The sequence below is a fragment of the Microcaecilia unicolor genome, chromosome 2, assembly GCF_901765095.1.
Source record: "Microcaecilia unicolor chromosome 2, aMicUni1.1, whole genome shotgun sequence".
Taxonomy (NCBI): Eukaryota; Metazoa; Chordata; class Amphibia; order Gymnophiona; family Siphonopidae; genus Microcaecilia; species Microcaecilia unicolor.
This window is the reverse complement of record NC_044032.1, coordinates 463,777,729-463,800,462: the sequence shown is the minus strand read 5'-3', so window position 1 is coordinate 463,800,462 and position 22,734 is coordinate 463,777,729. Positions and strand designations below refer to the sequence as shown.

The 22,734-nt window shown below is 44.8% G+C and overlaps 1 protein-coding gene across 1 annotated transcript in view; it reads right to left on the bottom strand.

Annotated features, from left to right (window-relative positions):
* The window catches only part of C2H20orf194 (chromosome 2 C20orf194 homolog), a 441,211-nt gene that overhangs the window by 196,520 nt on the left and 221,957 nt on the right, over window positions 1-22,734 (bottom strand). The window contains exons 15-17 of the mRNA XM_030190991.1: window positions 15,082-15,126; window positions 4,419-4,464; window positions 1,706-1,817 (exon numbers count right to left, since the gene is read on the bottom strand). Of these exons, the coding sequence (XP_030046851.1) occupies window positions 1,706-1,817; window positions 4,419-4,464; window positions 15,082-15,126 (203 nt within the window). The remainder of the gene's footprint in view (window positions 1-1,705; window positions 1,818-4,418; window positions 4,465-15,081; window positions 15,127-22,734) is intronic.

The following is a 22,734-nucleotide window of genomic DNA, read 5'->3' as shown; positions in this document are numbered from 1 at the left end:
TGAGGGTTGGAAAACTATCCAATCTCCATAGTTCTTTGGAGGATAACTCCAGAAGAAATGGAAACCATATCTGCCTGGGTGAATATGGGGCTATCAGGATCATGGTTCCCCGGTCTTGCCTGAGTTTCAGTAAAGTCCTTCACACAAGAGGAATGGTGGTGGTTGGGGGGGGGGGGGGGGATACACATACTGAAGACCTGACCTCAATAAAAGAGGAAGGCATCCGATGCTAGTCTGTAATGTGACCTGAGCCTGGAGCAGTACTGAGGGACTCTGATTATAAGGAGTGGAAAATAGATCTACCCACTCTTGGAAAATCTTGCGGACAACAGTCGTGTTGAGCGGCCACTTGTGCAGTTGCATGACCTTGCTCAGTCTGTCTGTCAGGCTGTTGAACTTCCCTGCCACATAAGTGGCACCAGAACTCTGTTCTGGACTGTTCAGTGATACATCCCAACACCCTCCTGATACAGAGGGTATGATCCAGTACCCCCCTGCTTGTTGTTGTAAAACATTGTAACCCAATTGTCTGTTTGAATGCATACAATTTGGATGATCAGCCGATTTCTGAAAACCTTTACAGAGTTCCAAACTGCCCAGAGCTCCAGAAGAATGATGTGGAATTCTGTGTCTTGAACTGACCCAACACCCTGAATGTAAAGCCCATCTACATGATCTCCCCAACTCAAGTGAGATGTACCCATCATCAGCACCTTTCAAGGGCTGATGAATTTGGAATGGAAGACCCAAGGTCAGACTGGTTCAAATCATCTACTAGAGGAGGGATTGAGCCAGCTCTGGGGTTACTCGGATGACATCCGTTAGGCTCCCCCAGGCCTGACACACTGGGAAGCTATGGTCCACTGGGCAGTTCTCATATGAAGATATGTCAAGGGAGTGACATATAAAGTGGAGGTCATGTGGTTTAGTAACCTCAACATCTGCTGAGCTGTGACCTGCTGCCTGGCACAAAACTGCGTGGCAAGAACAACCAGATTGTCTGCTCATGCAACAGGGAGGAAAGCTATCTAGCAGGGCTTCTATGAACTCTAATTGTTGAGCTGAGAGTAGATGAGACTTGAGGTAGTTTAAAACAAACCCTAGTAGCTTTAGCACCTGAATAGCCCTCTGCATAAACTGCTGAGCACAAAAAACCTTGGGCGTTGATGCGAGGCCAAATGGTAGAACGTGGTACTGGAAGTGATGTGTCCCCACTCAAAATCTGAGATATTTCAGGTGGCCTGGAACTATTGGAATATGCATGTAAGCATCCTATATGTCCACAGAGCATAGCCAATGTTGTTCCTGAATCATTGGGAGAAGGGTGCCCAGGGAAACAATCCTGAACTTTTCTTTGACCAGATATTATGTTTAGGATGCAGCGCATCCCTCCTATCTTTTTTGGAAAAAGGAAGTATTTGGAATAGAATCCCTACCCTTCTTTCCCTGGTGGTATGGGTTTGGCCACATGGGCCTTGAGAAGGGTGGAGAGTTCCTCTACAAGTACCTCCCTGTTGTGAGAGCTGATGAAAGTTGTTCCCAGGGGGCAATTTGGTGGTCTTGTTCTCCACCTTATCAAATAGGCTTCTAAATAACGATTTCAACATTCATCATTCAAAAATACTTATTCACAATTGTCATGCTTTGGCATGGCAATGATTACTTAAAATAAAGGAGCATAAGCTATTATAAATGCAATATTTACCTTTTTCTTCTACAAGTATTTGTGATTTTAAGAAAGATTCTGAAAATATGATAGATCCAAGGCATCCCCTTCTTCCCAGTAAATCTGGAATGTCATGTATGGTCATACAAGCCTGCAAATAATTTAATAAAAATAGAATTGATAAATAATAAAATGTACACGATACTATACAGAACATTCCATTTTTACAGTTCATCATACATATTGTTTTAAGTACACACCACACTGATGAGCCACTAGTTAAAAATTTTCAGAGTCAATAAAAGAAAAATCAGTTCTCTTTCTGGCTTTCAAGTTTGCTGAGAGAGCTATGTACATGGCACTTACAGCCTTGACTAATGTGGAAGGAAAGGTTAACAGTGTCAAGTACTGACTTGGTTATACCTTACTTCAATCACATTCCTACTCATTTTCCAATTTATCTTACCCAGTTTTCCCCCCATGCCTATCACATTCGGGGGGGGGGGGGGGGGGGGGAATCATCAACATGCATTATCTTTAAGATGGGTTATTTTACCACAAGTCATGCTATTTTAGCACAGAACTCGATTCCATAAAATCGGGCCCTGTGCTAAAATAGCATGACTTCTGGTAAAATAACCTATCTTCATAGAAGCCTACATTGATGACTTTCCCCTTAATATATTTATTTAGCAACTTATGTTTAACTTCTTTCCAGCAACCATTAGGTTGGAAAGAATAATGAATTTATAGTTAAACCACTGAACTTTTAAGATAGCATATCTGCACTGGCAAAAATTATTTTGATAATTTATATCAAAAACAAGGAACTGATAGAAAATTCAGTGAAAATGTTACTATATTAGACATAGTATAATACATGCTCGATCTAATCGACCTACCATCTTGAAATGCCCTAATATCTGCAAGGACTTACCTCAATCTACATTATCCCAGCTGCAGAAATGTTAAATACAAGACCCTTTTTGCTTCGTCCTTCCCCTACATCAGTCCTAAATCCTGGAATGTTCTGCCAAAACAACTAAAAGAGGTAGTCGACCACTACCTGTTCAAGAAGTCCTTAAAAACATTCTTATTCGAAAAGGCTTATTCCACAGGCAACTCCACGGTTTAACCTCTCTCTCTTGTTGACTGTACAGGTTATTTGCCGGTTGCTTCGCCCCTGACATTCTCCCCGTGTTATCCCATGTTCCTTCCTTTCCTGTCTTATTCCGTATCTGTGCCTTCTATGCATTGTATTGTATCCTCTTGAATTAATGTAAGCCACATTGCACCTACTCTTGTGGGAAAATGTGGGGTAAAAATGCACCAAAATAAATAAATAATCCCTAGATTTAATGCGACTTAAATTGCGCACACAATTCAGGTCGTATTCTGTACAGCGCACGCAATTGTCACTAATTGGCTTTAATTAGGAATTTGCACACACAACCTGCTATGTGTATTCTTTATAGTGATGTGCGTAAATTCTAATATGCACTGGCAAGAAAGGGGCGAGGCCATAGAAAGGTCATGGGCATTATTAAAAATTCTGAACACTGTTATAAAATACACTCTCTCCATGCCTAACTTAGTGGCCAGCATTTACATCAGTTTTACTTGGTGTAAATTCTGGCAACTACATTTGGTCACGTGGACGGGCCCTAGGTGTATTCTACAAACCATGGTTAGCATTAGGCACGGTTTATAGAATATGCCTAGATGTATTTTTTTCGGCACCAATTTTTATGCCGCCATATATAGATCTAGCCCAATATTTATTCAAACAAGCTACATATATAAACAGTGTATAACAATCTCCACAGGCATAACCTGGTCCAATACCAAGATATTCAAAAACTTAACTTTGCCAGAGTATCTAATATGTACCAGGGGCGTAGCCAGACCTTGCCAGGAGGGGGGGCCAGAGCCCGAGATGGGGGGGGCACTGTTAAGCCGCCTCCCCCCCTCCGGCAACCCCCCTTCCCCCGCTCGATCGCGCCGACACTCTTAAACTCCCCCCTCTTCCCGCCACCAACCCTCCCCCACCATCGCCGCCAGCCCCGCTACCGCATGATTTACCTTGATTGCTGGCGGGGATGCCCAAACCCCGCCAGCCAAGAGTGTTCTTCAGCGCTGGAGTTAGTAAACTCCGGCGCCTTCATTCAAGAAAGTTCGTCTGAAGGATCAGCTGGTTTTGACGCATTTACGTCCTGCACGGGACTACATGCACGGTGCAGGACGTAAGGCGTCAAAACCAGCTGATCCTTCAGACAAACTTTCTTGAATGAAGGCGCCGGAGTTTACTAACTCCAGCGCTGAAGAACACTCTTGGCTGGCGGGGTTTGGGCATCCCTGCCAGCAATCAAGGTAAATCATGCGGTAGCGGGGCTGGCGGCGATGGTGGGGGAAGGTTGGTGGCGGGAGGGGGGTCGTCGGCAGGGGGCCAGGGGCGAATCTGCGGGGGCCCGGGCCCCCTCAGGCCCCACGTAGCTACGCCACTGGTATGTACAGAAGTTGAAAGCATATTAATGGCTGTACTATGTATCTTCTAATTTGGATTAGTGATGCTTCCATTTAGTTATTTGTTTAACAGGCTTTACCACCACTGGTTTAAAAAAAACAACATAACAATTAGGCAACAGTTAAACAGTTGTGGTACAAGATAATTCAGGGCTAACTGTGACAAAAGGGACATACCCTCAGAGAAGTATTTCAATAGATGACATAAAATTAGAGTGGTTGTACTTACTGTTTTAACTAAGTATGCACTATCTTCATGGTCCAATGGCACAATTCTAAAAGAATTTAAAATACATATATAATATTAATAAAAAGAATACATAAACCAATACATCAAAATTCATATATTTAGTAAAGGAAAAGTTCACTATTTTGAATACTTTAGTGTATTAACTTTCCTTTAATAGTTAATTGTCTTCCTAATACAGACATCAGTAATTTCAGTTTTAGCATTCCATACATCATTTTTTCAGAAATAATGACAAATTTTGCCAGTATCTTAGATTTTGAGAATAATTAATAGGAGAAATAGCCTACAACAGATGTTTCTGTAAAAGCAGGATTGACAAGACACACGTGAGGTGGCATCATTGCACATAACAGGAAAGGAACAGCTCTCCCAGAGCTTAGAACAGAGTTTGAAGTTTTAAAAGCATGTTTGGCCCTTCCTATGTCCATCAGTATTCTTAGCACCTCAACTAGCTTTACAGTACTAGAAGTAATGAAACGCTGAGGGAGGAGGGACAAATATATGCTTGAGTAATTCTTCTGTCTACAATAATGTGTACAGCACTGTGTACATCTAGTAGTGCTATAGAAATGATTAGTAGTAGTAGTAGTAGAAACACCTCTTAAAGTTAAGCAACTTTGGTTTCACCATTAGAAAGCAGGACTGGGTCAAGCCCACAAGCTGTCAAGTCCCAAGCTTAATGCTGTTCACCTTTCTATGAACTGCCTAATTGTCAGGAGCAGTTCAGGCATGAAGACAGGAGATCTACCACAACTGCTAGGACAGGTTAATCAGAACAGCTCAAGCAAATGCACTGTACCTGACTAAGTTCTGGTCCAAGTAGTAGACAGAAATGAATTATCAAGTGAAGACAAAGTAAATGTTTTGCAAATGTGACTATAATGGCATGTGACTATAATGGCTCTGATGTGATAAAAGTTTCACTTTACTGGTTAGCAGAATACAAGTTTATTCATAACTGAACTAAATGCAAGCCAGTTTGCCAAAGTTTGCTTGGTTCTTGGAATGCCAGCTCTAGTAAAGTCAAAGAAGACAAAGAGTTATGTAGACATTCTCATGGATTCAGTTCTTTAAGGTAGTAAACAAAAATTTGCAACGCAAAATATGGAGGGACTTCATGCTTGGGTTCTTTGAATTTAAGGCAAAACAGAGCACAATCTCTTTATTAACAAAGTTATTACGACCTTCAATAAGAACTTAAAATGAGTACAAAGCACTACTTTGTTCTAATGAAATTGAGTATACAATTCATAGGTAATTAGGACATGACACTCATTTCTTCAAGCCAAAATAATATCACCACAAGGAGTAATTTCCAGGCAACATACTTTAGTAAAACAGGTATTATTGGCTCAAACGGCAGTTTCATAAGAGATAAGGATATTGAGATTCCAGGTACAGGAAATTTCTGCAGTGGTGGTTTGATGTGCATAAGCCCCCTATCAATCAAGAAATGATAGGACATTGTACAAACGGGAGCCTATAAATAATGACATGGCTAGGTTCTGAGTGTGCCTCGATGTACTCTGATAGAGGATGTCTGCAGCCCCATCCAATAAAGATGATACAGGCAGTGTAGTATGACATTGGGAGGACACCAAATCAGGTCATGACCATTTCTGAAACACCAAATAAAGAACCTCTTCCACATGAATGCATAGCTATGCCTCTTCAAAAGCTTCCTTGCAGCCATGATGTATCTGGAATAGCCACTCAGAATCAGCTCAATTTCCACTTTGTTAGCATAAGCAATCCTACATAATAATTTTCATCTCCAACGTTCTATGCGTCTGGCTGCCTGTATCCGTGACTTTCTTCAGAGTTGGTCTCCTAGGCTCCGAAGCCCAGGCTGACGTCACACGCAGCACTGACCAACCACATGACAGCAGCATAAGGCCCCACCCCTGCCTCCCTCGCCCCTCCCCCAAGGTCGCTGACGCCGCCACTCACCCCTCCACCCCCCCCCCAAGGTTGTCATCACTCCCCCTTCTCCACCCCCCACAGGGTCGCCATCATTCCCCCCTCCACCCCCCCTCCCGATGTTGCCGCAGCCACTGCTCCCCCCTCCACCCCCGAGGTCGCCTCTCTTCCCTGCTCCCCTCCAGCCACCCAGGTTGTCCAGCGAATTCTTCGGAGCAGGCAGGAAAGATCCCCAGTCTTGCCTGCCCACTGCTGACCCTCCCCCGCTGCCGGATCGCTCTTCAGAATGGCCACCGAGACTTCAGCAGAAGTATTGCGAGGCCGCCGCTGGAAGTCTCGGTGGCCATTTTGAAGAGCGATCCGGCAACGGGGGAGGGTCAGCGCCAGCAGGGGGCAGACAGGCAAGACTGGGGATCTTTCCTGCCTGCCCCAAAGCATTCGCTGGACAACCTGGGTGGCAGGAGAGGAGGCAGGGGAGAGAGGTGAGTCGCTGGACATCGGTGGCTGAAGGGGGGGCAGGGGAGAGAGGAGAGTCACTGGACATGGGTGGCTGGAGGGGGAGCAGGGCAAGAGGAGGGTCGCTGGACATGAGTGGCTGGAGGGGGAGCAGGGCAAGAGGAGGGTCACTGGACATGGGTGGCTGGAGGGGGGGCAGGGGAGAGAGGAGAGTCACTGGACATGGGTGGCTGGAGTGGGGGCAGGGGAGAGAGGAGAGTCGCTGGAGGGGGGGGGCAGGGGGCGAGGAGGGTCGCTGGACATGGGTGGCTGGAAGGGGGGGCAGGGGAGAGAGGAGAGTCGCTGGACACGGGTGGCTGCTCACAGAGAGTCAGTGTATCGCACACATACTTTCTCACACTCTGTCTCACACACGCTCTCTCTCACACACTGTATCTGTGTGAAACACACTCTCTCTCTCTCACACTCACTGTCTCTCAGATAAGCAGTCGCATACACTCTCATTCTCATACACACACTCTCTCACAGACACATTCGCAACCAGTCTCACTCTCTCTCTGTCACACACACTTGCACATTCACTCTCTCTCTCTCACACAGTCACTCTCACACACACGCTCTCAAACATACACACTCCAAGGAAAACCTTGCTAGCGCCCGTTTCATTTGTGTCAGAAACGGGCCATTTTTACTAGTATGAGGATAATATGAAAAGGAGACCCTGCTCTGTATAATCAGCAATGTAAGTATTTGAAGCCTGTAAGGAGAGAGAACTCATTCTTCTCAAGAGGGGAAAATTCAGAAAAAGCCTCTACCGTTTTATGAGAATCATCATGCCAAGCCTTTGATGGAGTTTTGAGGGCAATTTTTCCAAATGGACCAGTTTTGTGCATACCATAACAGTAATGAACCTCACCCTTAAGCCAGGATATGTGGAACATGATCTCGCTCGCTCATATTTGCTGCTAACCCTCAGCCATAGTACTTGCATTGTGCCAATCAGAGCTTCTTTCTGTAGTTCACAAGATGAAATATCTACAAGCAACCTATCCAAATGTACTTGAAAATTCTATTTAATTATGTCTGTGGCACCCAATACAATTGGAAATATTCCATATCTTTCTGTAACATAGAAACACAGTAGATAACAACAGAAAGACATGTATGGTCCATCCAGTTTGGCCAACACAATAAATTCATAGTGTTGTAAAGTACTTGGAAGGGAGCCAGGAAAACAGGGCCCGGAAGACCCGGGGTCCAGTAGGGGATGAGGGAGAAATGGAAAGTCTGTATCAGTCATATAATGAAGAAGAATTGTAAAGTTCCGCTGAAGCTGAAAACAGTAGCTAGAATATTTGGCTGAGGATAATTATCTGTTGAACCAAATATACTAGCAAAGGCCTTGAAACCTAAGGCATAAAGGAAACTGAGCAAAGTGTGCGTGGCTTAGCCAAAGAAGTATGTGTGTGGGCAATAAAGATATAATACGCTTGTTAATGTAACAGAAAGGGACTGAGAAAGTAAAAAAGTGTTGACAATTATGACAAAGAATGAATCTGTATTCAGAAATTTGCTAATAAAAACAGTTCAGCTGAGAGGGATTAGAGACTTGTCTAGCAAAGCTGCTGACTTTGAAGTTGCATGACGGTCTCTCCTAAAGCTTCAGCTATTATTTTATATTTGTAATCTGTGTTGTCTTTATTTCCTTGAACACACCCTTGGCTCTGAAACCTAAGAGCCAATGTAAAGACAAGAAGTCCCTTAGGTTTTTAACAGCCATTGATAGGATAAGGTAGTGCTATCCGATTCAGTCAAAAACTTTTCGATTTGGTATGATTCGATTTTATAAAAAAAATTGGTTTTTCGATTCAATTTGATTTAACTAGATTGAAATAGTGAGGCCCACAGGCTAATATTATAATACAAAGGGTTAAAAAAAAAAGGCAGCAGATGAAGATGTGATTCCATGTGCCCCAATTCCATTTAAGTTCAATATATTCCATCATCTTTATAACACCAGGCTTTCCAAGGCAGATTACAACAGTTAAGATGAACCCATCAGGAAACAGGGTATACTCACTGAAATCTGGCCATCTGTATTATATAGAAGAGTGTAATTTTGACGTGAATTAAGAGGCATTCCCTCTGTTATTACGATAATACAATAAAAAAGTTGAAACATAAGAGGCATTCCCTGAAACCATTTTTTCATATCAATCATCTTCATCATATAGTTAGTAAACATTAGTGTAACCCATATTTAACAAAGATTTGATATGCAAACATGAAAAGGACTCCAGAGAGCTAATTTGCCATGTATATTACCCAATATATAGAAGGACAGTGAAGAAAATTGGGCACAATAGTGGACTAACAATACACAACGACAACGTGGAAGCAGAAGCTCATAGGTTTGCTTGTTTGCTCTAAGTTGTTCTGAGTGTATGGCAGTAATGGCTGAGCAGGGGAGAGGACAGTAGATTAACCAAATTGGCCTACTTGCTTACATGGAGGACTCGATAGGCTCACGTCCACTTCTGTATTAAACCTACTTGCTTGGCAATAACGGCTGTGCGGGGGTGGACAAATTAACCAAACCTCTGAGTTCTTCCTTGAGTTCTTGCTTTGCTTGACTGCCGGTCCGCCCGGTGATGTCAGTTCCTGTTCCGGCTGAGACAGCATGCGTGAGGGAAAAGGGAGTGAAGCAGTGACAGCGGCTTCGGTGACAGCGGGAGAAAGAGAAGCAATGGCTTAGGTGACTGCGTGAGGGAAAAGGGAGCAAAGCAGAGATAGCGGGTGAGAGGGAGGGAGGTGGGGAAATCCCGAATCCGGACTCCCAATTTTTTTGCAAAACTAATTGACGAATCGATTAAAATCATGAATTGGACAGCACTAGTATAAGGTATGATGCGATACTACATATGCATACTTATCTTGATTTGTCCTTGCCATTTACAGAGCACACACTGTAGAAGTCTGCCTGGCACTGGCCTTGTTCTCCAACTACTGAAGCTATCATCGAAGCCCCGTTCCAGTACATCCAAATCTGTCCAGATACAATCAGGGCACAGACCATAGAAGTCTGCCTAGCACTGGCTTTGATTCCCAATTACTGGAGTTCCCATTTAATCATCACTAAGTTTGTTTGATTCCATTCTTTCCATACAGGATTCCTTTATGCTTATCCCACACATTTTTGAATTTGATTACCATTTTCATCTCCACCATCTCCTGCAGAAAGGCATTCCAGTTATCCACCATCCTCTCCGTGATAAAATACTTCCTGACATTATTCCTGAGTCTGCTCTCCTGCAACCTTAACTCTTGTCCTCTGCACTAATATGGAGACCTGCTCAGTGCACAGCCACTCCCTGTGTCAGCTATGGGGACTGATGCACCCAATGCTGGTGCAAATGCTGATGTCAATGCCAAAATCTAAGATTTGGACCTGGCTCTAAAAACGTTCTCTCACTGAGTCTCTCTGGACAGCCCGGTTTTGTTTCTGCATACACAGGCAAAGAAGACAGTTGGAAGGTGTCCAAAGCACTGTAGACACCAAGAATAGGTATTGGTACCAGAAATGGTCCGATTGCACCCAGCACAGCACTTGAAGCCAATAGGAACCTTTGATGACATGGAAGGAAAAACTGCCATGGCCAAATCAAACAACTCGATGGTGATATCAAAAAGGGCAAACCATCAAGGAAAAAGAAGGAGGAGAAAAATCCCGACCAGAGTTCAGGCCTAAATAGGGCTCATGAGCACAGAAAAATTAGAAGTGAGGGAAAAAAGCCGAAAACTATATGGGGAGGGAATGAAAAAACTCCCAACAAATAAAAATAAAGTGGGTAAAAAATACCCAAAAGAAGGCATAAAACCTCGCTGTAAAAGCAGCAATGCACGAGACACTGTGAGGAGCCTCGAACAGTGTGTTCTCTCCTCACGGCTGATAAAGACACTGCTGGTCCTGCGCTCTTAAGGCAGTTGGGAAGGCACTTGCACATACGCAGTGGCGAAGCTAGCGCATGCTCTTAAAGCTGTGTATGCTGTGAAAGCGTTCTGCACCAGGCGATGCAGATGACGTCACCCGCATGCAAGTATGACATGTCTTCTCCACAGAGAAACACTTTTATAAAACTACTCACCTTATCTGTACATATATTTATATACCTAAGTATAACTTTGCCCCTAGGAGTGCCTCTGCTTAACCTCGGTAAAGTTTGGGGGGGTTACATTTAAGTACAGACTTTTGAAATACACAAATATGCATACAAATTAGCTTAGAAAATTTGTGAGTGAGTGGGGAAGATGTTTAACTTTTGGTTAATCAGTTTTCTATCAAATGCTGGTCAAAGTATGCATTAATCTTTTATGCATATGCACGGAAAATTCTCTCTTAGCTCTCAAAATGCGGTTAAATGTTAAGTTTGGCTATTCAGATTTCACTTACATGTCCTTCTAACATCTTGTGCAAATCCCCTCAAGTATACTGAAGCTATAAATCACCTTTACAGCTGGACTATTCCGATACCAAAGAGTTGGTCAAACCAGTCTTGGAAAAACTATGGATGAGAGCTTCATCTCATACTTCGTAGTCACTGCAGTTACTCAGCCCTCAGGCAAAAGATGATACTGGGAGATAACTGTCATTGATAAGTGAGATCTAGGAGTAAATAAATTACCTTTCATAAGGGACACCCAATGACTAATTTTTACTTGCAGAGTTTGCTACAGTAAAAGCAAACTAAACAGGTAGTTTTGCCTAGATTAATGCCAAAAAGTGTGTTTAGAACGTAAGAACAGCCATACTGGGTCAGACCAATGGTCTATCCAGCCCAGTATCCTGCTTCCAGAAGTGGCCAATCCAGGTCACAAGTACCTGGCAGAAACACAATTAGTAGCACCATTCCACGCTACCAATCCCAGGGCAAGCAGTAGCTTCTCCCATGTCAATCTCAATAGCAGGTTATGGACTTTTCCTCCAGGAACTTGTCCAAACCTTTTTAAAACCCAGATACACTAACCACTGTTACCATATCCTCTGGCAATGAGTTCCAGAGCTTAACTATTCTTTGAGTGAAAAAATATTTCCATGCAATTTCATTAAGTATCCCCTGGTACCTGTACTTTTTGAATGACAGGGAAAAAAACAATTCACCTCCACCAGTTACACTCCATTCAGGATTTTGTACACCTCAACCATAACCCCTTTCTCAACTGGCTCTTTTCCAAGCTGACAAGTCCTAACCTCTTTAGCCTTTCCTTATACAAGAGGAGTTCCATCCCCTCTATCATTTTGGTTGCTCTTCTTTGAACCTTTTGTAATTCTGATGTATCATTTTTGGCATACAGTGACCAGAACTGATCAGAGGCATTATAATATATTTGGTCTTATTTTGCATCCCTCTCCTTATAATTCCTAGGATCCTGTTTGCTTTTTTGGCTCCCGCTGCACACTGAGCAGAAGATTTCTGCTTATTTGTCTACAATGACCCCTACGTCTTTTTCTTGAGTGCTGACTTCTAAAGTGGATCCTAGCATTAGATAACTATGATTCAGATTATTCTTCTTTGGATTATTTATGCTTTGCTACTTTTGAAGGAAAAAATGTGGGTGTAGCTTTCATTTTTTTTTAAGCCATGCACGTACTTCCCTCTCTAGCCCAATCCTGCACCCAGCAGTTCCTTTTCAACCCTACAGATAGAGTTGCATGTGATGTTAAAACATCAAAAATACTATTACCTGCATACGGGTAAGTAAAACTGAGAGCCCATTTTCTCAACTAAAAAAGCATTTTACAATGTAGAAAGGGCTTTTATTACTGCCTTAATGATTTATAAGATGCTGCAATTCCCACTAACTTAAAACGCAAAAAAAAAAAAAAAAAATAGAGAAGAAACAAAGAAAGAAAATAAAATACTAAAGGTTGTGCAAGATGTTTTTAATAAAGGAGAGGTAAAAAACTTAAGAGGCCTTCTAGAAAACAAAACACAAAAAATACTACCTCTTGTAGTATGTGCTAAGATTTATCTTTAAATATTATGTAAGAATCTTCCTGCTTGATTCTGTAGCCTGCATTCTGACAGAAGGTTAGCTCCCTGCATGTGAGCCATTCCCTCCAATCTCAGAAGTCCCGACTATCTGATAGGACACATGGAGGGGCATTTTCGATTGGGGACGCCCATCTCTAAGGGCGCCCATCTCCGAAGACGGCGCCACAAAGGGGTGGGGCCAACCGTATTTTCGAAACGAGAGTGGGTGTCCATCTTTCGCTTCGATAATACGGTTGGTGGCGCCCAAATCTCAACCTAAATGCTGAGATAGCCGGATTTAGAGATGGGCGCCCTTGGTTTTCCCCCATAATGGAAACCGATGGCGCACATCTCAAAAACGAATAAATCCTAGGCATTTGGTCGTGGGAGGGGCCAGGATTCATAGTGCACTGGTCCCCCTCACATGCCAGGACACCAACCGGGCACCCTAGGGGGCACTACAGTGAACTTCGCAAATTGCTCCCTTACCTTGGGTGCTGAGCCCCCCAAACCCCACTCCCCACAACTATACACCACTACCATAGCCCTAAGGGGTGAAGGGGGGCACCTACATGTGGGTACAGTGGGTTTCGGGTGGGTTTTGGAGGGCTCCCATTTTCCACCACAAGTGTAACAGGTAGGGGGGGATGGGCCTGGGTCCGCCTGCCTGAAGTCCACTGCACCCACTAAAACTGCTCCAGAGACCTGTATACTGCGGTCATGGACCTGAGTATGACATTTGAAGCTGGCATAGAGGCTGGCAAAAAAGTTTTGAAAGTTGTTTTTTTGAGGGTGGGAGGGGGTTAGTGACCACTGGGGGGGGGGGGGGTCAGGGGAAGTGATCCCCAATTCCCTCCAGTGGTCATCTGGTCAGTTTGGGCACTTTTTTGGGACTTGGACCTGAAAAAAAAAAAGGGACCAAATAAAGTGGACCAAATTCTCGCCACGGACGCCCTTCTTTTTTCCATTATCGGCCGAGGGCGCCCATCTCTTAACCACGCCCCGGCACGCCCCTGTCCCGCCTTCACTACCCTTCTGACATGCCCCCGGGATCTTCGGCCGTCCCGGCGATGGACAGCAGTTGGGGACGCCCAAAATCGGCTATCGATTATGCCGATTCTGGCGCCCCTGAGAGAAGGGTGCCCATCTCCCGATTTGTGTCGAAAAATGAGCGCCCTTCTTTTTCGAAAATGAGCTGGCTAGGATGGTAACCTATTTCCTACAATCTCAGAAGTACTGGCAGAAATCCATATCACTGAAGCCAAATTAAATCACTTTGCCCTTAATACACGCAAGCTTCTAATGTCTTGCTTCCACTCCCTGTCACACATGCCCTTTACTCATTAGTCCTGGCCTCTGCCCTTTGTGTCTGTTTATGTCCTCCTGGAAACAGTGTTGTTTTCACCACACAGATATACTGTCACACATAATTATATAAGTATTCATTTAGATGTGCGGACTTGCCCACCCAGATCCGTTTACTAGTGTTACAGAAAATGAGCGCAGCTTTCCTGACCTGAAGGCCGAGCTCATATAGGTTCTCTCTGTTGAGCAGGAAACCTTGGTTCAATTGCATTCTTCAGTTATGTAAGTGACTACTTATTATTCATATTAAACCAAAATTAATACCAATGTTAACATCTCTTTCTGCTGAATGGTGTTAACTAGTTTAATTTTTTGTTATATCACTTTGATAGGCATTGTATGAGATAAAAGAGTACCTCATTAACATTTATCACTTATTTTCATGACATACAAACACATAAGCACAACAATTAACTAAACAAATCTCAGATGCAATGGGAAAATGTAAGGCAAGCATTGTTGTTTCATTACTTTAAAACTCTAAGGGATGTACTTATAGACCAGTGACAACGCAAAAACAACAGTTTGTGAACATGGCTCTTGCTTAGTTCAATAACGGATACAGTGGACTGCATCCACAGCCACAAGAAAGAAGTAGCATCAACTAATGTGCAACAGCAACATCTAATAGCTGAAGCAAGAATAAACCAGCTAATTTCCGAAGGCAGCAAATGTTTATGCCTGTCACCCAGAGGACTGTCACTAAAGCAACCAAGTATGAGTGGCAGTGAATTAAAAAAAAAAATAATAAGGTAGGAGAAAAACCCAAAGAACTATAAATGAAGGTTCATGTCACTATAACCCAGCTTCTACTAAGAATCCAGCAGAATTTCAACTTTGCTTCTATATCTCTTAACGGTGACACTAACCTTCCATGGTTATTCACAGCTTGAATTTGAAACAGTGTGTTGGATCTGTGAAAAAAAGTAAAAAATAAAATAAATTTAAGTGCCCAATAAAAATATCTTTCAAGAAAAAATCCTTATTCTAAATTCTAAATACTGATTCTTAATACTTGTTACTTAAATGTTTAGCAGTTATATGAAATTCGAATTACTTGTCTGAACTTCATATTCCCCAAAATTTCCATCTTTAAACCAACATTAGCTTAAACAGAAGTTGCCATCAATACCCAGCTACTTGGATTACTTTTTACACTTAAAGCACTTAATTTCATTTGTTAACATGAATAAATAAAGCAAAGTTAGCCAACTAAAGTAACTGTTCTTCAATAACAGAAGGATTGTCACTGTCATCATTCCACAACAGTGATACAGATCATTTTTGTGGAGAGTTTCAGAAAAAATGTATGTTATCTTTAGAAATCTCTGCATGCATGTAATCTAGCAAAGCAATTTCAGTTCTAACTTAGCATATTTGGATAGCTTCATAATGGGAAGAAGGCAGTTTGTGTAAGAAATCTGTTTCTGGAGATTGGGTGCCATACTAGCTTGAATCTCTAGTTAAAAGTTACCTTTCACTTTAAGGAGGATAACAACAACAAAAGTTATAGTAGGTGAAGTACATATTTTTCTGTGATTAATTAGGCTATCTCTCCAACTTCTTCCCCACCTCATGCTGGATCTCCATTAGTATTGACTACTACTACTACTTATTTCTATAGCGCTACAAGGCATAACCATTCAAACTCCACAAGATATTGTTAACATGTATCCAAGAGCTTGGATAATCATTTCACTTTTATTATTCAACAAAGGTTATTAACTCCATGATCACTGTCACATCATGCCTAAACCCTGCGTCATCTTACCCTATTCAAAAATCCTGAGATTGGCCTTTTCAAGCTATTCTGGACTTAGTTAATTCTAGTCTCACTGAGGAATTTTTCCTTCAGGGCTGGAAGGATGCAATTGCCGGCTCTTTGCTTAAAAAACCTTCCATGGATCCTTAAATCCCAGCAAAACTATCATCCCATTTCCAATACACTATTTATTTCCAAAATTCTTGAAAAAACGTTTTATGTCAATTGCAGTTATTCCTCGACAAACACTCTCTTCATCCACACTAGTAAGGTCTTTACATAACCGCCTAGGAAGGGCAGAAACACAAATGGGAGGCGGCCTGGCACAGCTGTGAAAAGGATACTGGGGTGGGGGCGCACAGGGAAAGGGAGTGGGGGAATAGGTAGGGTAAAGATAGGGTAAGCAGGTTAGAACAGGGCTAAGGAAATGGGAAGCAATCAAGGGGGGAGCAGAGGAGGGGTAGATACAGTGAGGCAAGGAGGAAAGGTAAGGGGTGGGTAAAGGGTGGTGACCAGAAGCAGGAAGAGGGACATTTGCAAGAGGCAAGCACCATTTTGCCCAGCTGCTCCAACCGCTTAAGCTACAGCAGGCTCACAATGAAGTCTAGCTTACCCTTTCTTGATTCGTTCCCACTGCATTCGAGTGACAGTGGGTTCAGTGCATGCCATTCCCGGCAAGGTTTTCTTCTTTTGCTTAGCTGCACACTCCTCGTTTGAGCTCTCCTGTTTGCAGATAGCACTGCAAGGCCTGCCTTAGCATGGATTCCGGTGCACAGGGAGTGCAGCTTGAGCACAGCAGAGACTGCTTTTGAGTGCAGTAGTTGGGGGCACAGAGACCATTTTCTCTCCCTCCTCCTCACTGGCGGTGGGGGGGGGGGGGGGGGGGGGGAGGGGGAGGAGGGGAATGGTGCAAGAGCTAAAAGGCTTGTTCTTCCACTGCCTGCAGTTGATGACCAACCCCCCAGTGACCTATGGTTTCAGATTCCCATCGCGGTCTAACAGTTGCTCACATTGTGCAATCGAAAGGGTTGCCAGGACAGTGGGTGTTACAGGCAGGCAGCAGACGAGAGAGTAATCCAGGTACAAGCAAGGTCAAGAACCAGGAACTCAGGCAGAACACAGTGAAGATAAAAGCTTACCAACTAGAAGCCGAAGCAATAATGCAGAGGAAAGCTCTCCTGAAGTAGTGTAGGCGTCTGACATCAACAGGAGGCAGCTGGAGGAGAGCTTGATAGGTTAGGAAGGCAGTGAGGGGAGGGGCACAGAAGCTTGCCCACGGAGCAGGAAGGCGGGCCGGCAGCCGCAAGCAACCTCGGAAGCTCCCCAGAAAGCGCGCCGACCCGACTGCAGGCAGGGCGACATGGGGGTCATGGAAGGGCGCAGCACCGCCCCAAAGTGCCAGACCCACAGAGATGGCGAGTGTCCTCATGCTGCTGGAAAGCCCCGCCGACAAGGAGGTAAGAGGCGTGACAGCAGGTTTCTTATAGACTAACAATACTTGAATATTCACTACTTCAGTAGCCTCGGGCTGGCAGGTTTTTCTTGATGCACCAGACTGGGCACAGCACTTTTCACATACTTGCAGTCATTTTGACAATTCCTCACATCGTACATGGCAGTCACACACGAGGCATTACACACCCTACTATGCAAACTGCAGGTCATATCTTGTGTCATGTCCTGTTATTTCTAGCAGCTTTTAAACTAGAAACGGGAAGAAGGCCGACAGTCGCTCAAAAGCGCATGGTTCGGGATAAGGTATCTTTCAAAGATATCACCAAAACAGGGAAGAAAGGGTACCCTGATGGTGAGGTTGCAAAAGAGACCGTAGTAGATCAGGTGTCCTTAAATAAAAATAAAAATCAAACAAAAGATTGCAAATTAATAGTGTCAAGTACTAAGCATGATGTAAATAGGAACAACAAACATAGTTTGAAATGTCTATATGCGAATGCCAGGAGCCTAAGAAATAAGATGGGAGAGTTAGAATATATTGCACTAAATGAAAAATTAGATATAATAGGCATCTCTGAGACCTGGTGGAAGGAGGATAACCAGTGGGACACTGTCATACCGGTGTACAAATTACATCGTAGTGATAGGGTGGATCAAATTGGTGGAGGGGTAGCATTGTATATTAACGAGAGCCTTGAATCAAATAGATTGAAAATTCTGAAGGAAACAAAACACTTCTTGGAATCACTGTGGATTGAAATTCCATGTGTAAAGGGGAAAAGGATAGTGATAGGACTGTACCACCGTCCGCCTGGCCTGGATGAACAGACGGATGCAGAAATGTTAAAGGAAATTAGGGACGCAAACAAACTGGGCAACACAATAATAACAGGTGATTTCAATTACCCCGATATTGACTGGGTAAATGTTACATCGGGGTACGCTAGGGAGGTAAAATTCCTTGATGAAATCAAGGACAGCTTTATGGAGCAGCTGGTACAGGAGCCGACGACAGAAGAAAAAATTCTAGACCTAGTCCTTAGTGGAGCACATGATCTGGTGCGGGAGGTAATGGTGCTGGGGCCGCTTGATAACAGTGATCATAATATGATCGGATTTGATATTAGCTCTGAAGTAAGTATACATAGGAAATCAAATACATTAATGTTTAACTTTAAAAAAGGAGACTATGATAAAATGAGAACGGTGAAAAAAAATCTTAGAGGAGCGACTGCGAGGGTCAAAAATTTACATCAGGCGTGGATGCTGTTCAAAAACACCATCCTGGAAGCCCAGGCCAAATATATTCCGCGAATTAAAAAAAGGAGGACAGAAGACCAAACGACAGCCGGCATGGTTAAAAAGTGAGGTGAAGGAAGCTATTAGAACTAAAAGAAAATCCTTCAGAAAATGGAAGAAGGAACCGAATGAAAATAATAAGAAACAGCATAAGGAATGTCAAGTCAAATGCAAAGCGCTGATAAGGAAGGCTAAGAGGGACTTCGAAAAAAAGATTACGTTGGAGGCAAAAACACATAGTAAATTTTTTTTTAGGTATATTAAAAGCCTTTCCGGAAACAGGAAATGAGGGCGGGACCAGAGGCACAGCTGAGACAGAAGGGAAGGCAGGCTGGTGCCGTCCGTGCATGCTCGACTTACACTACTGCCGTGGGACCACAAGGTAACAACTTTTAAATTACAGCCGGCATGCAGAAAGGCGAGGGGCAGGTGCAGGACTGCGAGAAGAGGGCGGCCAACGCAGGTCGGGCTGCCACTGAGAGAGAGGGAGGGAGGTGCAGGGGTCTGGAACTCTGAAGACAGGGGGGCATAGAACTCGGAGGGAAGGGGGGCCTAGAACTCGGAGGGGAGGAGAGGGAGGGAGGGAAGAAGGGGGTCATGGAACTCGGAGCCCGTACGTGATAATGAGCGATAAGTGAAACTGAGAATAGCCGCGATGCAGCAACTCGTGCCACAACTATCCATTGACGTTCTGAATACTGTGCCGCTCAAAATACATCGGGCAAGCGCTGATCTCGCAAGACAACTCACCACTGACGTCCCAATACAGCTGGCAGGGTTTACAAGACTATTGAACAGATGTCGACAGGCTGCAGTCATGTTCTGGTATAGTTTCTCAGACTCTATCAACTGAAAAATAGGGGTCTCTCTCTCACACACACACACTCTCTGTGTCACACATACACTCTCTCTCACACACACTCATTCTCTCTCTCACACAAACTTTCTCTATCAAACACACACTCTCTCTCACAAACACACTCTCTCACTCTTTCGCTCTCTCACACTCTTCTCTGTGTCTCACTCTACACACACTATCTATAACACACACTGTCTCTCTCACACGCACTCTCTCTGTCACAGACACACTCTACCACATACACTCTCTCTATCACACTGTATATCTCTCTCTCACACACCCACACAGTGTCTCTATCTCTCTCTGTCTCACACACAATCTCACTTTCACACACACACATACACTGTCTCTCACACTCTCTCTCTCTCTCTCTCTCTCTCTCACACACACAAACACACACACACTTTGTCTCTCTCTCTCACATGCACACTCCGAGGAAAACCTTGCTAGCGCCCGTTTCATTTGTGTGAGAAACGGGCCTTTTTTACTAGTCAATTCATAATTAAATCAACAATGAACTTGATATTATATACTTGATTATGGTCTATGGTGTTTCTGGGACATAGACCACAGAAGTCCACCCGGCCCTGTCCTTATGTTCCAACTGCTGGAGTTCTTGTTGAAGCCCACTCCAGCCTATTTGTCTTCTCATTCGCGGGAAACAGACTGTAAAAGTCTGTCCAGCACTGTCCTCATGTGTCAGCCACTAAAGTTGCTAAGCCCTTTCCAGCCCATCCTAAAACAGACTGCCATATATGAGACACAGACCATAGAAAGTCTGCCCAGTATTGGCCCAAGTTCATCACAGCTGGAGTCACCATCTAAGCGTCACTTGACACATCCAAACACATGCAGCCATTTATGATTAGGTTTTTAATAACTTCCATTTTCTAATTACAGATCCTCTGTGTTCATCCCATGTTTTTTTGAATTCCATCACCATTTGTGTCTCTACCACCTCCTTAATGAAGACTTTCTGCATCTGTGCTGTTAAAGCAAGAAGGAGAGAGCACTCAAAGAACTTGGTACTCGCTGAGAGGCTGGCACAAGTGCAGCGTACACTTCCACGGGAATCCCACAGAAACAGCTTCCATCCCCACAGGAACCCCGCAGAACTGAATCCCGAGCGTTCTGCGGGATTCCCATGAACCCTGTTCCCATGCAAGTCTCTACTCTGTGAGTACTGACACCTTTTTTTTCCTAGAAAAAAATCTCTAGGTTAAAGTGGAGAACAGAGTGTCAAATGCAAGGAGCTTTAATATTCAATATGGGAGAGAATGCATCAGACTGACAATTACTAACTCTACGGATTTGGGAGGTTGCATGCATGTGGGGAATTAAACACATGCTCAAACGTTTTATACAACTTTCTATCAGGGCTGTGGAGTTGGAAGCAATTTTGAGTGGACTGATTCAGTAAAAATGTAATGACTGACTGCAGCTTAAAACAACAAAATACAATATTATAATACTAGTAAAAAAGGCCCGTTTCTGTTAGAAATGAAACGGGCGCTAGCAAGGTTTTCCTTGGAGTGTATGTTTCAGAAAGAGCGTGTGTGAGAGATGGAGCGTGTGTGTCAGAGAGAGAATGTGAGAGAGAGAGAGACAGAGTGTATGTGTTTGTGCGAGAGAGAGTGTGTGTGAGAGACAGTGTTTGTGTTTCTGTGTGACACTGTGTGAGAGAGAGAGGGACAAAGACAGTGAGTGTGTGAGTGAGAGTGTATGTGGCAGACAGAGAATGAGTGACTGCGTGTGTGGTGTGAGGAACCCTCTCACCCCCTCCCTCTCCCCTGCCCCCTTGCAGCCAAGCATGTGCAGCAACCCTCATCCCTGTGTTCCCCCTGCAGCCACCCATGTCCAGCATCCCCCTGCAGCCACCCATGCCCATCAACCCTCCTCTCCCCCTGCTGCGTCCTTCCTGTCTCCCCTGCTCCCCCTGCAGCCACCCATGTGGTCTCAGGCCCCCCCCTCAGCATCCCTCCTGTCCCCCTGCAGGCACGCATGTGCAGCGTCCCTCCTCTCTCCCCTGTCCCCCCTGCAGCCAGCCATGTCCAGCGACCCTTCTGTCCCCCTTCCCCCCCTGCAGCTACCCATGTCCAGCGACCCTCCTCTCCTGTGCAGTCACCCATGTCTGAGAACACTCCTCTTCTTTTTCCCTGTTCCTCCCCTGTGGCCAGCCATGTCCATCGACCCACCTGTCCCCCCTGATGACCACCAACCCTTCTGTCCCCCTGCCCGCCCTGCAGTGTCCGTCCTGTATCCCCTGTCCTCCTTGCAGGCACCCATGTGGTGTGTGGAGCCCCATCCCTATCTCCCTGTTCCCTGCCCCCCCTGCAGCCACCCATGTGCAGCGACCCTCCCCTCCCCTCCCCATTGCTTCCTTCCAGCTACCCATGTCCAGCGAAACCCCACCTTCCCCCCCCAGCCGGCACAGCACCCAAAGAAAGCCCCTTGTCCCCCCCCTTCGCGCATCACCCGACCCCCCCCCCCACCGTGGCACATCACCAAGCCCCTCTCCCCTCATCAACCCCCTCGCCACCAGCAACCGCTAATACAAACTGTGTCTGGCGGCTGCTGCTTCTGCTATTCAGCAGCAGCAGCCCGTACATAAAGAAAACAAAAAAAAAAAATCCTCCTAAAACGCACCTCCGTTGAGAAGCATCTCACATTGGCTGAAGTCTCAGCATGCGCTCCTCCTCTCCCCTCTGACGTCTCGGCGTTTCTCCAGGGTCTTCCGGCAGGGGCACTGACGTTGAGGGGAGAGGAGGAGCGGCTGCAGAGACGTCAGCCAATGTGAGATGATTCTCCACGGAGGTGCGTTTTAGGAGGTTGTTTTTTTGTTTGTTTTCTTTATGTACGGGCTGCTGCTGCTGAATAGAAGCAGCAGCAGCCGCCGGGCAGAGTTTGTGTTAGCGGTTGCGGGTGGCAAGGCAGTCGATGTGGGGGGGGGGGGGGGGGGGAGGGGCTTGGTGAGGGGGGGGGGGGGGGGTTGGGTGATGCGGCGAGGAGGGAAGGGGGTAGGGGCTTTCTGATGCCCCGTTGCACGGGTTGTTGTGGCGATGCGGCGGGGGGGCACTTAGAGGTGCACCGTCGAGGCTGTTTGTATGTGTGTGTTTGTATGTATGTATGTGTGTGAGTTTGTGTGTG